This window comes from Oculina patagonica, chromosome 5 (genome assembly GCF_052425735.1).
Source record: "Oculina patagonica isolate OP01 chromosome 5, crgOcupat, whole genome shotgun sequence".
Classification (NCBI taxonomy): domain Eukaryota; kingdom Metazoa; phylum Cnidaria; class Anthozoa; order Scleractinia; family Oculinidae; genus Oculina; species Oculina patagonica.
In genome coordinates, this window is record NC_135762.1 from 24,152,582 (window position 1) to 24,167,814 (window position 15,233).

Sequence of the window (15,233 nt, forward strand, 5' to 3'; positions counted from 1 at the left end):
CGACAAATGTGGAGAAAATGTCGCCGTAAATGTTCCAGCTAACTTTTCATAACTTGCTTGATTCTGCATTTTGAAAAAAGTCGCGACAGTTTCTCGTTTTTCAAAATTTGCCTTTTGTCAAGTTGCAGGTTGCGTCATAAACACTATTTAAGAGAAACCCCCTTTGTCTTGTTAACTTCAAGATCTCTTCTACCGTCCCGGCGTGATCTATCGATGAAACCGATAATCGATGATAATCGATACCAATCGATTATAATCGATGCCAATTAATCGATTGATATTGGAAATCGATGACCAATCGATGACGGAAAATTTTGTGACTTTTAATTTCATCGATTTTCATCGACTGTCATCGATTATCATCGATTACCATCGATTTTCATCGATCGTTTTTTATTTGGTTTGATTCAATATGGGTGTTATAACCCCGGGGGGGGGGGGGGGGGGGGGGGGGTACTTGACCTAAGTTTAGGTATAGGAGTGCCGCTGGAGGTTTAAAACCTGATCCTGTTTAGGACAATAAAGACTTAAAATGCCTACCCTGTGTAGGACAACACCCCCTATTCTAAGACCCTATTTAGGACAAAGGACAACATCAACAATCATTTACGCTTAATTGTGATTGCGTTCCATACGCGATGTTTGAAGCATTGAAATGCAAAAACACCTATCCCACCGAATAAAATAATGCTTTTTATTGAAGCGAAAGCGAAAACAATGTAAATACATGGACGACAGTCTTGCAGCCATACCCTGTCTAGGACAGCTTCAGGCCCTGTTTAGGACGGAGGAGCTTGAAATTATATACCCTGTTCAGGACCGGAGGAGTCAAAAACCATACCCTATCCAGCGGCACGTCCCCGTATAGGCCATATAGGGGAGTGCCCCCCCCCCCCCCCGGGGTTATAACATCAACTCAGTGGCTCTTAAAAGTGATCAATACCTCATTTATTTTTCGCGATACACTGTCATCTTATGCATAAAAAAACAACGTTATTAAGAAATGGGGCAAGGTTTACACTAGCGTATAGATTACTTGAGAAATATAACAGAAAAAGGCCAGAGAGGAGAAACCAGCTCAGCTTGTAGGTGACCTAATTGTCCACGCTGATTAATTACTTTAAACGCGTTCCCGCGCTCTCCCCGTTTTCTCTTTGCCACAAACTCCTCGCCAACTTCAACGGTGAAGTCGCAGGCATGGTAGCCTTTGACCACACACTTAATAACAAGTGTAACGTCCATTGCTCCCGGGATTGCTTTATCCGCTTCAGATATGTCGTTTTAGGATTGCGAAAATCTATTTCCGGATATCCTGGAGAATTGTCCTCGGGATGCCCAAGTACGCCGCAAGATATCGATAACAATCGATGACAATCGATGAAAATCGATAGCAATCGATGACAATCGATGTAATTAAGGAAATTTTATTTGTGACTATCGATTGGTCATCGATTGGGCGATGCCAATCGATATCAATTAACTAACCATCATCGATTGATATCGATTGATTGATTGATTTCCGATCATCGATTTTGACCGATTGATCACGCCGGGTACCGTGTGGCCTCAACCTGCAAAAAAGCAACGCATTAATTAGTATTATCAGAAGAGAGAGACCGCACTATATAAGAAATGAGACGCTTTTTAGTGCTTACAGGTTTGCGAGAAAATTTAATTTGAAAAAGTGATTAATTTTTGTATCGAATACTCAAAAGTTACATAATTACACAAAGTCAACTTGTTTCTCAAGTCTGTAGCGTTGGGGTGGGGTAGGCAGGCAGGTAAGGAGAGAGGAGGAGGAGGAGGAGAAGGAGGAGGAGGAGGAGGAGGAGGAGGAGGAGGAGGAGGAGGAGGAGGAGGAGTAAGAGGGGATCTGTACCTTCCGCGTCCCGTGCTTTGTAGTCCCGGTTCCTTCAACAGCACTGATTTATCGCTATTTTAATAGTTCAGAGGTCTCGCTATTTACGTTTAAAAAGGTTTTTTACCTTAATTAACGTTAATTACCACTTTACTAGTTGATTCTTTTTTTTAATTTACCTATTAAAAAAAGGTTAATTTATTTATGCCATTTTATAGCTCATGTGTTTTAGTTTAGGATGAGTGGTCTTGTATTATGCGAATAACGGAAGTTAAAAGTGATTACGTTGTAGTTAAATAAGCTAGTTTTACGAGCTTTAGAGCTGTTTTTAGTGTCGAATGTCACTCACTTTTTTGTTTTTGGTTTTTGAGATTACCGCGTTAAGTGAATGGTTTACAAACTCGCGCCATTCATAAGCAAACCAAAACCTTCGCAACTCGCTCACACTCGCTCGAATTTTGATTGGTTTACAAGATTGAGATTACTTTGGCTTTGGTTTTAGGACATTTAATTAAAAGCCGCTCTATAAAACTGCTATTAAGTGTTCACTCACCGACACATGCCAGCGGTGTCCCTGACCATTCCATTCTATTCATGAAATTCGGATCAGTCACTTCACATTTTCTTTCCTCGCTCCCGACAGCTTCGTGCCGCTCATTGCATGCCATGCGGCAAACAGATAAATATTCATTTGAGCACTGACCAACGAAAAGGCCGTTGGCAGGAGCAGATAGGGATTCACAACGACGAACTAAGTAAATATTATATTATAAGTACAACATTAGATCTAAATTACGTAAGAATTTAAGTTTATTTATCGCCCCATGTAACAGAATCCCCGACCCGTGGTGTTGGATTTCGGATTTCAGCCTTTTGGATTCTGGATTCCAAGCCCCGGCTCTGCAACCTCTGGATTCCATATTCCAGTAATCTGGTCTTCAGATTCCAACTTTTTGGATATTAAACTTAAGTGTAGCTTTTTTTCTCTCCTTTTCTATTTATTTAAACTGTCTTTAACAATGTAAGAAAAAACATATACTTTTGTCCGGAGATACATTGCTTGTTAATTAAAGGTTCTCATATAATCACCCCGACCGTCTGGTACGAACAAAGCGCGCGGTTAAGGCCTAGGGCCAAAAACTACCTTTTCAACGCCAGATCTAACACAATGTTGGCCGTCGTATTTTCACAAACTTCAACTGCAACAGCAACATTTTAAGGCCAAAATTGTTTGAATTACAGGAATTTCTTTCACTTAGAACAACCGTGAAAATGCTAACGAATTTGAATGCCGAATGATCCGAAAGTTGAAGCATCTTCTGGACTTTCTAAGAAAACGTTCATGGCTTTCGAGCAACACCCGGACAATCTTCGGAAATCTTCGGTCTAGAATTCACAAGAAGTTGATCGAAATTGCAAAAAGTTGCTCGAAAGCCGCGCGAAACATGAAAAGTTGCCCAAAAGCTGCCAAGAATCTTTGGGACAGCACTACGAATTAGCTTGCAAAACTGTGAGGCTAAGCATCAATAAACAAGTAACCTTTAAATCTTATCTCAATGTGACTAAGTTCTCCCTCTCGATCCTTCGGTAGCGGGCTTACTTTTCGTAGTGGTGTTTATTGTTTGTGACGGTGCCTTTTCTTTTTAACCTGTTTATTGGACCAATCACTTTGCTTGTTACACACACAGACCGTGGCGACGTTTATAGAGAACTGTTTATAGAGCGTTCATCGTCTGTACATTTTTGCGTTTTTTCGATCCCCTACTCCTGAAATATTCTGGTTTGTTTGTTCGTTTTATTGTGATTGATTTTCACAATATTTTACAAGTGGATATTTTACGAGGGTTCCGGATTTCGGATGAAAAGTGGATTGCGGATTCTATAACATTGGATTCCGGATTCCAAGAGCAAAATTTTTTTGGATTCCGGATTCTGGATTATGTTACCTTAAACAAATAATTCGACGAAGGCGAAGTGATTATTGCTGAATAATCAAGGATCCTGAGGCTAATAATTGTTTTAGTATAATTTTCAGAGATGAGAACTGCAATAATACGGTGTAAAAATAAACCAGTTTAATTTATCGAGTGAAATCAGAATTTACACTCAGAATTTACGCAAGAAAACGGAACAAAACAAACACTTCGAGAAAGATAGATTGAATAATGTTTGCTCAATCGATCTGACTGAGTTTCTGTTGGCTGCGTGCGATCTCCTCAACCACTGTGTTTACGATCAATTCTAATGCCCCGAGAACCATCTCTTTAAACTACTATTGGTCCAAAAGCCTTGGTAGTCAATTTGCAAAATTCCCAATGTTTTAAGAATCAATGACTTGGAGTGGTTTCTTTCAAAGAAGGAAAATTACATTCAGCAAATGCGGTCATGTTTCCTTGCCTGGATGTCAAAGGTGGCAAGCCTTCAAATGGTATAATTACCTATCGCGGGTTGATTTTTAAAGTAATAGACCGCACTTTCTTAATTACACTGGAAACGTTTTTAAATCACTCGCCTGGCGGCTCTTGATTTACGAGCTTTTCTCGTGTTCACCCAACAGCCCAAGTGGTTTTATGACGCCAGTAAAGCCCTAGGAAGTGCGGTTTGTTGCTTCTATGAAATAGCTATGGCTATGGTTTATTGCTTTTATGAAATAGCTATCTCTCGTTGCTCAGATGGTTAGAGCGCCCAACCGGTATCTGGGAGGCCAAGGGTTCCATACCTGTCAAGGACTCAGATTTTTTCTTTGTTCCACGCTCACGAAAATGTCATCTTTATCAGATTTAACATGATTGTGTTCTTTTTCCGAGTGATGACACAAAAACACTGTTTGAATGCACCAGTCTTCAGAAGCACTCACATTACGGTACTTCAATTGGAGTACTTTGATATTCTTGTCAAGATCATCGTTGTTTATTTCCTCTCTTACCATATAAATGTGCCTAAATTTGGTGTCCTCATTAAATCGAAACTACAATCCTTTGTGCATGGTGATAGCTGAAATAAGTTTTTGCATGTCGTTACTGTGCTAAAAATATAAATGAGATTAAAGCAAAGAGAAAAATTAGTTTAGTAATTTTTAAAGAAAAAAAGCCGGAGGTGGGTCTCGCTTAGGGGTGTTAATTACAAAAATCACTCTTACTGAGGGTGAGCGAACACCAATGTTTGCTGTCAATGTCTCGTATAAGGTTTAGGGGGAGATTTAAACACCGTCATATTGTGTGGGCGGTCTTGACCGATCAGGCAAAAAAAAAAATGTTACATTTCAAGGGACTTTTTAAGGGGTAAATTAAATTGATAGCCCCCCTCCCCCCCCCCCACACACACGCACCCTCCCCATGTGCAGTGAAAACTTCTAAGCGATGCCAAAGTCTCGATGCAATAGTGAATTACCACATACTTACTGGTACAGGGTATTCCACGTTCTGGGTCACCTGCGTATCCTGGAAAACATTTGCAATCCTGTATACTAACACTTCCAGTCATTTAGTGGCCAGAATTCGCCGGGCAGGGTGTACACACAACTGCATCCCCGACAAAGTCCTTGTAAGTGTTAACCGGACATTCTGCAATGAAAACGATACACTGATGTCTGTATGTAGGTTCTGGTTATACTATGGTTCTATGGTTTTCTCCAGTGAGAAAAGGGGGAAGATTCTGCCCGATGAGGGTGTCTTTATCAAAGTGCAGGTATAAAAAATGGCATGAGTTTTACCTGTTGGAGTTGGTTTTTCATAGAATACAGGTAACTAGGTGAAGCCTTTGGCGAGCAAAGTGGCCCATACCGCCAAGCTTATCTCACATTCTGTAGTATTAAGCCACTTAAGAATTATTTTTAATCCCCCCCGGATGGGATGCCAGTCTATCGTAGAGCTACACCCAGAATTAATTCGCCGTTGCCCTTTTATACACGAGGGTGGAGAAAGGTACTATGAGAATAAAAGTTCCTTGCCCAAGAAACAGCCCCAGCCGGGGCTCGAACCCGGACCGATTGATCGGGAGTCCAAAGCGCTAGCCACAACGTCTCCTACAGACTGAACAGGGGAAATGATTTATTTATTAAAGGTTCACGGATAATTTTTTCAAGTTTTTCGCCTAACGGCCAAATTTTTGGCTGTTTTACTGCAAACGACTATCCCCATTAAGACGCCATAAATAGATGGTGGAAACTTTTTGTACAGTGTGAGTTTTTATTCTATCTCCTTCCGTGCGTGGAGTGCATGACCTTTCATTTCTTACTGTAAGTTATTAAACTAAAGGAAAAGAAAGGTTAAAAGGCACCCACAGTTTAAATCCCTGTCATCTCGTACTGTACATGTTTGAAGGCTTTTCGTTCTGTGCTTTAACAGCTGAAGAATCTTAAAATGAAGAGGTTTTTCTTTTTCTAAACTTGTTTGTACAGACCTTTTACAGAAATTTGTTGTTTTACCTGTCGATGGTTCTGTAAAATAGAAACAGAAAATTGAGCTCAAACAGAAATATGATATTATTATGTGGTATAATAAATTCCGGCAGTGGTATGGTGTATTTATTATATGGCCGTGTATCAAAAGGAGTGGGAACTATAGAATTCGCGAATTTGATTGACAAAAAAAACGATATTAACCATGGTCTAAATAATCCCATCTAGACAGGCATCTAGACCCGTTTAGCTGTCAAATTTGCCGCGAGAAAGTTACAAACACATTGATTAGTTTCCGCTAAAAATACTGAATGAAATAGCCAAAAGACCTGACGAGAAAAAAAGTAGAGAGAACGAGCGCGTGCAAGCACCAGCTGGGATGAAATAGCGATGTTTTTGCAAGGCCCGAAGCCGAAAAACACTCAACGCGATTAAATAAATAAACGCACGTGAGAATATTTTGTTCGTCAATTAAAGAGGCTAGAAAAATTGAAAAAATCCCTGAAAGTGAGCTTGACTCCTCTGTATGGGATTGGAGAATCTTGGCCTCGGTCGGTTGTACAGACCTCACTGCTTTCGGCCTGTACTTTCGTCCTCGGTCAAGAAAAATTCTAACTGATTAGAATAGACCCTTACATCAGGCAAGCAAATATGGAGCATTTTCTTAGATACTATAGACCCTCTAAAAGTATTCGTCGATCATAGTGGCCCATACAGGCCGGAGCTTATTCCGTTTTTTTTAGCATTAAGCGACTAGAATTATTTATAATCCCCCCCCCCCCTCCCCACACCTGGATAGGATGCTAGCCCATGACGCAGGGCTACACCCAGTATGAAATTCGCCGGTACCCATCCATACACCTGGGTGAAAAGGGGCACTATGAGAGTAAAGTGCCTTGCCCAAGAACACAACAGGGCTTGGGTCAGGGCTTGAACTCGGGCCACTCGATCAGGAGTCCAGCGCGCTAACTATTAGGCCACCCTACACCCATGATAAGACAGACCTACGTTGCTTTATTTCCAGATAGTGTAATTGATAGAAGAACTGAGACGCTTACCTCCATACGTACAACTCTACTCTTAGACAGTTCCAAGTATGTTGCTTGGTTGGATGAAAGCGAAAGTATCTTGCATACACAGGCACTGGCAATTTGTGTTGGTCAACAGTGTTGCTGTCACCTTGCCTGTGGAATTCCTTTCATTAAAAAACAAAAACAGAAGGTAGTTATACGAAGCGTCAAAGCTTATATACAGCATAAACTGTTTGTTATAGTGCAAAAACTGTTGCAGCATAAAGTGTTGCTTATAGTGTAAAAAACTTCGTAAGCACTATTAAGATCCGTCCTAATCTGTTAAGAGGTTGCAGGACATTCAGGATTGTCCCCTGCGATGCCAGGAATGTGGACTTTGATGTCGAAACTGCAGAAGGAGCTTATTGTGGTCATCGATTTTAAACGTAGTCATTACATCGCCCTGATTTTCTATTTGAATTAAATGAATTTCGTGATTTGCAATTACAATTGACTAGTGTTGAAAATAAGCTGTGTGACCACTCACGACGACTACACCATTTTCATCCTTGTAAGTACTCCAGACGTTTTCATCTAACGAGTAAGACAGCATGAAGTCCGTGACCCATTCATTGCCATTTCTGTCTCCCTGGGTAGCAACAGCACACAATAGAAAAGTTGTGCCAAGATCAACCTGCAGCCAGTCATCATTCCTGGCAGATTCCTTGGCACACCAGCCATCACCTCTGTCTCCGTTGATTCGACCATAAGCAGGCTGGTAACCATCGCCATATTGAGAAGAAGCTGTCATGCGATTATCAGGAATTTGGGCTTGGTCAGATACTCCTACAGGCTTGGTGAAGCAATCATCAGCTGGTTTTGAAGGCAAACAGTTATTCATATAAAAATACTGAAGAGTTGATCATGATGTCTCTAAAAGTTGCTAAATATAGTCCTGGGGACCTCGGCCCTTCTAGACTGCAAAACAGTCGTTTTTTCCCTAAAATCGTCGAAGAAAGTGCTAATCAAAGGCGCAGGACGTGCGAGGCGAGAAAAAACGACTGTCGGCTTTTCATACAACGAATTCGTTTTGACCAGGAAGCCAAGTAATGTCGCCGAGTTGTCAAAAATTCCTTGACACCTCCACCCATATTTACAATTTGATAGATTGTTTATTTCCACGTTGTCAACGTTTGAACTTGAGTGGTTCAATTTTTCGTTAAAAAGGTACAAAGTGTTCCGTTTAACCCTATTCAGACCGTGGGGGGGGGGGGGGGGAGTGCTTGCACTGACTTTGAACGCTTATAACTTTTTCAAGATTAAACCAAACGCTGCCAAACTTTGCGAGTTTATCTTAAATTTATCTAGAACTAATTTGGTAGGATGGGTTGTTGTGTCAGGAACTTGACGTCACCATGGCAACAGCATTTTGATAGGCCTGTTTTCCAAAATTTGTAATTTTGGTGTTTTATGGACCAGATGATAGCCTCAAAGTAATAACTACATCGCTTGAACACCTGTTGAAAGACACTGTACTTAGTGAACAGAACTAGTACTTAGAGGATTTCTATTGTACGGGACAGAGAATTGTGTCGTCCTAGGAAGTGTTGAAGGGAAAGCGAAACAGCTTCACTCGGCTGGCCGACGACAGCGCCCAAGCTCGACAAGTATTAAAGGCAGAACAAAAACTCTGGAGGAGGTAATCCCAGAATCTTTTCTCATACAATTCGTTTGACTGTTTAGCCAAATTTTTCGGCTAAAGAACTTTTAAAACATCGAGAAACCTGTACGTTGTTTGGGCTTTGATCTTGTTTTGAATCGAATGAACACGGGTATTTGCCGAGTTCGAATAAATTATTTGTGTACGAGATTTGCGCATGTTATTTTTTCGCAATGTTTTCATGAATATGATTAATAAGTTATCACATGATTTTTCTCGTGCAATTTGGGATAAATAAGCACTCGAAAATTGATTTGTCTTTATAATCACCATCTAATTATCATACTAATATTTTATACCAATACTTGGATACAATCGACGCTCTGTAAATATTCATCACCTCATCTGTGAGGTTCTTTACTAACTAGCATCTTTTTTACACTACATGGAAGCAGTGTTTCACAGATACTATAGATTGGGATATAGGAGGCATAGTTACAGCAAAAAGCAATTCGGCCGTGGACAGATTGAAAAGGTTATTAACTTGCCTTCATAAAGTCTTTCCAATCTGGCCTTAATTGTTTTACAAACCAAGGAAAAGACTTAAATAACTTTATGACGTTTGATTGACAGAAGCTGATGTTATGTTGGGAAAACTTAATGGTTTTGCTACGTGACGAACAGCGATGAGTGACTGGAATGCAAAGGGTCCCGACTAACGGGAAGAATCTTGTACGGTTACTATGGAAAACGACACCATTGCAGGCCCCTTTACACCAAGTCACACTAATAGAAATCGGAGAAGAATGTAAACAAGCCGGAGAGGAGGAAAAAGGAGCAGACAAAAAAATAGGTGGAGGGGATGGAAATGACCACCATCAAAAGAAAAGACAACAAACGAGCCTAGTGTGTACAATTAACGCAAACCGACTGTACCAGGCGAAAACCCCAAGAAACTGTGCGAACAAAAACGAGGCATGGTCAACCCGAGGACCATATGATGCTTCAGTTCACATAGGCTTACGCCAAAGAAGGTGACACAATGAATCCTCAAACCAATCACAGCAACCCGGTGTTATCCAGACCGCGGGGGGGGGGGGGGGGGGGGAGGGGGAAGTGCCCGCGCTGGCTTAGAACGCTGTAACTTTTTCAAGATTCAACCAAAGCTGCCAAACTTTGCGAGTTTATCTAAAATTTATCTGGGAATAATTTGGTAGGATAGTTTGTTGTCTCGGAAAGTCGACGTTACCATGACAACGACATTTTGACAGACATGTTACCCCAAATTTGTAACTTTTGTGTTCCTATGCATGAAAACTAACTTGCATCTTTCCCCCCCTTTTAGGTTTTTTTTGCACCGTTTTATTGATTTTGAGTACTTTCAGTCAATTGGGCGGATTTTTTGACATTTGAAAAAATATTAAAATCTAAGATGGCGGCTGTTGTGACATCATGATGCAATTTTCATGATTTTTGATGACATCATTCCACGAGACGTATATCAAAATATATATTTTCGGACATGCTATGTATCCTCTCACTTTTATGGTGATTGCTTAAATATTCTGGAAGTAATGGGTGTTTTTTTTTTTTTTTTTTTTTGGGGGGGGGGGGGGTGGGGGGGGCCCGGTCTGAAAAGATCCTAAAAATGCCCGGTCTGAATAGAGTTAAATCGTCATTTCGTTACATTTATTGCTCTGTGGAATGATTCACTCCATACTCGACTTTTTATAACTTAAATGAACAGCATCTTGCAACATTTCAGGTGTTAAGGCCTGTTGATACAGAACGCGGTTGATACAGAACACGGTCAGGAACATGTGCGCATTGGATGCGTATAGGCAATAATTATTATTTTGTTTGAATCTGTTTATATCAAGGGTGTCCGCGAAAGAGGATGGAAACTGGAAATAAAAAAAAAATTGCGGAAAGACGCAGGGTTGCCTTCGGACATGGTTGCAGAACTATTTCTTGTGAACCGATCACTTCTTTTGTCTTCGGGTATCTCAGCCCAGGTTGTGAACATGTCAGACAAAACTTAAATGCTAAATGTCGAAGCTGAAAAACGTCCAAGTTTGTACGATGATAGGCCGTACTTCTCCCCCCCCCCCCTGTCTGTTTCCTGGGGCGTTTGCTGCCATTTTCATGAGATTGTGCATGCCAGCACAAATTGAAGCTGTCAAAGTCCCAATTACCGCATTTTCTATGAACGATTGTTCGTGCAAACTTTCCAGCGGAAAGTCGCGCGGAGAGTCGCAACGGCAGCGTTCATTAAATCATCTAGAAACTAAGAACGTTCAACCTTAGTCCACACTATAGATGTTTATATGAAGGAGTTTAGTACATCTAGCTTGTGCCCAACAGGCTGACAAAAAAGGCCTGAGTGCCCCAGGCTAGACCAGGGGGCTAGGTGGAGTGCCTAGTCACCCCCGATGACAGTCAAGAATCCACAGAGCTGCAGCCAGCTGCCAAAAACAATACAAACATTGTTAAAATACCATGACCTTGCTCTGACTAGCAAAGTCTGGCGAAAATGACCCAAAACTTGACTATGCTCACCCCACTAGCAAGCCACAATGCAATTCCTGACCCTTTGAACCCTAGGGCTGGTAGGTCTATGACGTAGCGACTTACAACCTTCCATGACGAAGCAAAACCCCACCCCCCACCCCCCACCCCCATCAATTTTCCCACGCAGGACTGGCTTGACGACCGAGTAGTTCCCGGAGTCCACTTTTTTTTGTCAAATCAGTTTAGACATATATTACCAATTACAACATTATTTGTTACTGAACTACACAAAAATAAGCAAACGTGTCTAACAGTGACAGGTAGTTTAATCTGTTAAACAGCCGCTTGTTCTTGGCAACAAACTACATTGCTGGTTAAGTAGCCAGCTCAAATCAAAAGGAACATCTTTTCATTTTGCTAAGCAAGCGTAAAGCTCGAACCTCAAAGCTATGCCATGGTTCCACGTTTGAGGATAGATTCGAAAGAACCTCGCTTTTACCATATTTTTTAAATCCCGCTTAACAACATGATAAGCGTCCTAGTTCCCTTGAAAGACCTACAAAGAGACAGGTAAATACACATTAAAAAACATGCTCATGTAAATTAAATTTCGGACGTACAAGCAAATTCATATTTCCACCTAGGGCTTTCCACAAGCTGCTCGGAAACGTTTTGGCAAATTTTCATGTTTCGAGCAACAAAAATCGTAATTAATGTTGTTAGCTAGAGGAAAAGTCTTCAATAATTCGATATTTTCATCTATATATTAAAGATCCTTCTGTTAACAGTTTACGTGTCATGAAACAGTTGCGTTACCAATTTATCGTGAACAAACATTATTAAACATAATAGCTTATTACACTTCAACACTTTCAGTGCAAAGGCAAATGAAAGAACCAAAAAGAGAACCATTTCTTCCGAACATTTAATGCAAGCTTTCTGAACAAATTCTACTGTTTTCTTTTGCCTTTGCTCTGAATTTGCTTTAGTGTCATAAAGCATTTACAAATTTGGTGGACGTGTTCGCATCATACTTGATTTGTGGTTATAATCACCATCTAATAATTATAGCTAATTATCATACTCATAATTTATACCAATACTTGGATGCAATCGACGCTCTGTAAATATACTTTACCTCATATGTAAGGTTTTTTACTAACTAGCATCTTTTGTACATTACATGAAAGCAGTGTTTGTGAAAAGTTGGATTTTCTACCGTTCCCAATTAGATATCCTCAAACCAAATCAATTTTCTTGCAGAATTTCCTTTAGGTGGTAACCATAAGCTTATTTGTTAAAACATGTCTATTGACATAAACAGATCTGTAAATAATAGTCGTTTTTTCACACATACATTTGTATATACTTAAGAAAAGTGTCCCATCCAAAATTGAATCTTTGGGCTTACTGAAGTATTTCTACGCGAGAAATGAATCGACCTCGACACACAGACGGAAGTCAGAGGAAGGACAGATAGTATCCCACAATCCTTTGCTTACTTAAGTTTCGCCAAGATGGCGAAGGCATTGTCCACCTGACGGATTTTGGATATTTTCAATATAAATTGTTTTGAGTTGAAGTATACTTTGACTCCTTAACTTCTTAACACAATCTTACGCTTTCGATGTCAAAATCAGCGTGATTTTTGCGAGTGAGGACTGCTTTTGCAAAGACATTTTCTTAATCTTAATAACAATGTTTTACGCAATCATTTACGCTGCTCCACGACCACGCTAATTAAGCAAAGCTAAGCTTAGCTAAGGTAAGCTAAGCTAAGCTAAGCTAAGCTTAGTTAAGCTTGGTTAAGCTAAGCTAAGCTTAGGTAAGTTAAGTTAAGCTAAGTAAGCTTAGTTAAGCTAAGCTAAGCTAAGCTAAGCTAAGCTAAGCTAAGCTAAGCTAAGATAAGCTAAGCTAAGCTAAGCTAAGCTAAGCTAAGCTAAGCTATGTTAATCTAAGCTAAGCTAAGCTAAGCTATGTTAAGCTAAAAAAAAAAAATAATACAATACAACACATTGTATACGTGGTATTTTATTTGAATGTTATGTAAAATTAGTAATTTACTTATGCCTAAAAATAACTCAATTATTCTGGTGGTAAATAGTGATTATGTTTTACAAATAAAAAAAGCTCTGTTCGCATTGTTTTTCTTTTCCTATCAGTTGGTCACCGGCGAGATCATGAAATAACATAACGTTTTGGATCATCAAACTTTAAACTGAAATTGAAGTAATTTGCTCACATTAACCAAAAATTAAAACCTCGTACCACTATTGTAAGTTAAAATATTGAATAATAATATAAACTTTAAAATATCCTTATAATTAGAACTTCGAAAGGAAAATACATTTCTAAACTTAGCAGGTTAAGGAGGAACGCCTTTTTTTGGTTTATTTTGATGGAAAATATCGATGGATATAATTCAAGCTAATTCACTACTTTCTATGAAAAGAAATACCAAAAGAAGTGAAGCATCATCCGTCTTAAGTAGAATTAGAGTTATTTTGATCAGCTTCACTGTTTACACTTAACGCGTCTTTAACATTCTTAACGATTCTTTACGTACCGTTCTTTACGTACCTTTAACTTTCTTTACGCACTGAAAACAGTTCTTACGCGCCTTGGATATAATTCACCACTGTCCAATAAGAGAAATGCTAAAAGAAGTGATAAATGGTCGATCAGAGTAGAATTAAAACTATTATGATCAGTTTCGTTGTTAAACTTTATGAATCTTTAACATTGTTTACGCTTCTTTACGAACCGTTCTTTACGGACCTTTATCTTTCTTTACTCGGAGTCAATCTTAACGCGCCTTTTATTTCTTTAAGAACATCACTTTTTCTTGATTCAATGATTCACAACTTGTTCAACGGTCCACTTCGAAGTCTTCTTTCTTGTTGTTGTTGAGCTTAGTTTATCGAAAACTTGTCCTAACATACAATACAAGCCTTCGGAGGTTGAAAGGTTGAGATGGAATGTGTGGTGGACGCGTACATCGTTTCATTTCCTCAGGTTATTCCATGACTTCGAGTCAAGCGCGAAACAGTGAGGTATGATTAGGTGAGTAGGCTTTCTCTTTTTTATGTCTTAAGCTATGTATAATTTCTTACCTTTTCTATGCTGTACATCCCTTTTAGAAGATATTTCTTTACACTAATTAGAGCTAAGCAACAATTTTTACTTATTATGTTCGAATCCCCAGGAGTTCATGACAAACAAATTATTGCAAACATTCACTTATTATTCACCCATTTACTCATTTGAAGTGCGTAGACTCTTTGTATAAAAACTGCAAATGTTATAAATAATATTATACGTCCAGGGTTACATGCATGCGTTACTAAATATACTTTGTAAAACAATCACACTTTCAATGTTCTCCAACCTTGGATAAAACTACTAGCAACTAAAGCCATGAGTGAGAACTGCGGTTTCATTTCAAAATTACATACATAGTCCCAGGTTTTGAAAGGTCTGGTAAATTTAAAAACAATATTTTAATCAAACTGAATTATTTTGAAAATATCTTGCTTGATCATCAAACACCTAGCCTGCACCGCAGATGAAACTAAACCCTAGCCGGGGTAAGATTACACGTCTGCGACGCAGGCTACAAACACCCATCATAGTTAATTGATAAACAAATACATTTAGTTGACAACAATCAATGAAAATCAATGTTCAAAGCAACACAATTATTGACAACAATAAATGAAAATCAATGCTCAAAGCAACAAAATAATGGTGAGTTCATTGGCTTTTGATTGCTTAAAGAAAATTGTAAGGTACATG

General features: G+C 39.4%; 1 protein-coding gene across 1 annotated transcript; it reads right to left on the minus strand.

The window, feature by feature from the left end:
• Positions 1–6,280: 6,280 nt before the first annotated feature.
• On the minus strand, positions 6,281–8,711 carry LOC144655067 (discoidin domain-containing receptor 2-like). Its single transcript, XM_078515287.1, has 3 exons — positions 7,815–8,711; positions 7,316–7,452; positions 6,281–6,296 (listed from the first exon to the last, which is right to left on the minus strand). The coding sequence occupies exons 1-3, from the start codon at positions 8,166–8,168 to the stop codon at positions 6,281–6,283; spliced, it is 507 nt and encodes a 168-aa protein (XP_078371413.1). The 5' UTR covers positions 8,169–8,711.
• Positions 8,712–15,233: the final 6,522 nt, after the last annotated feature.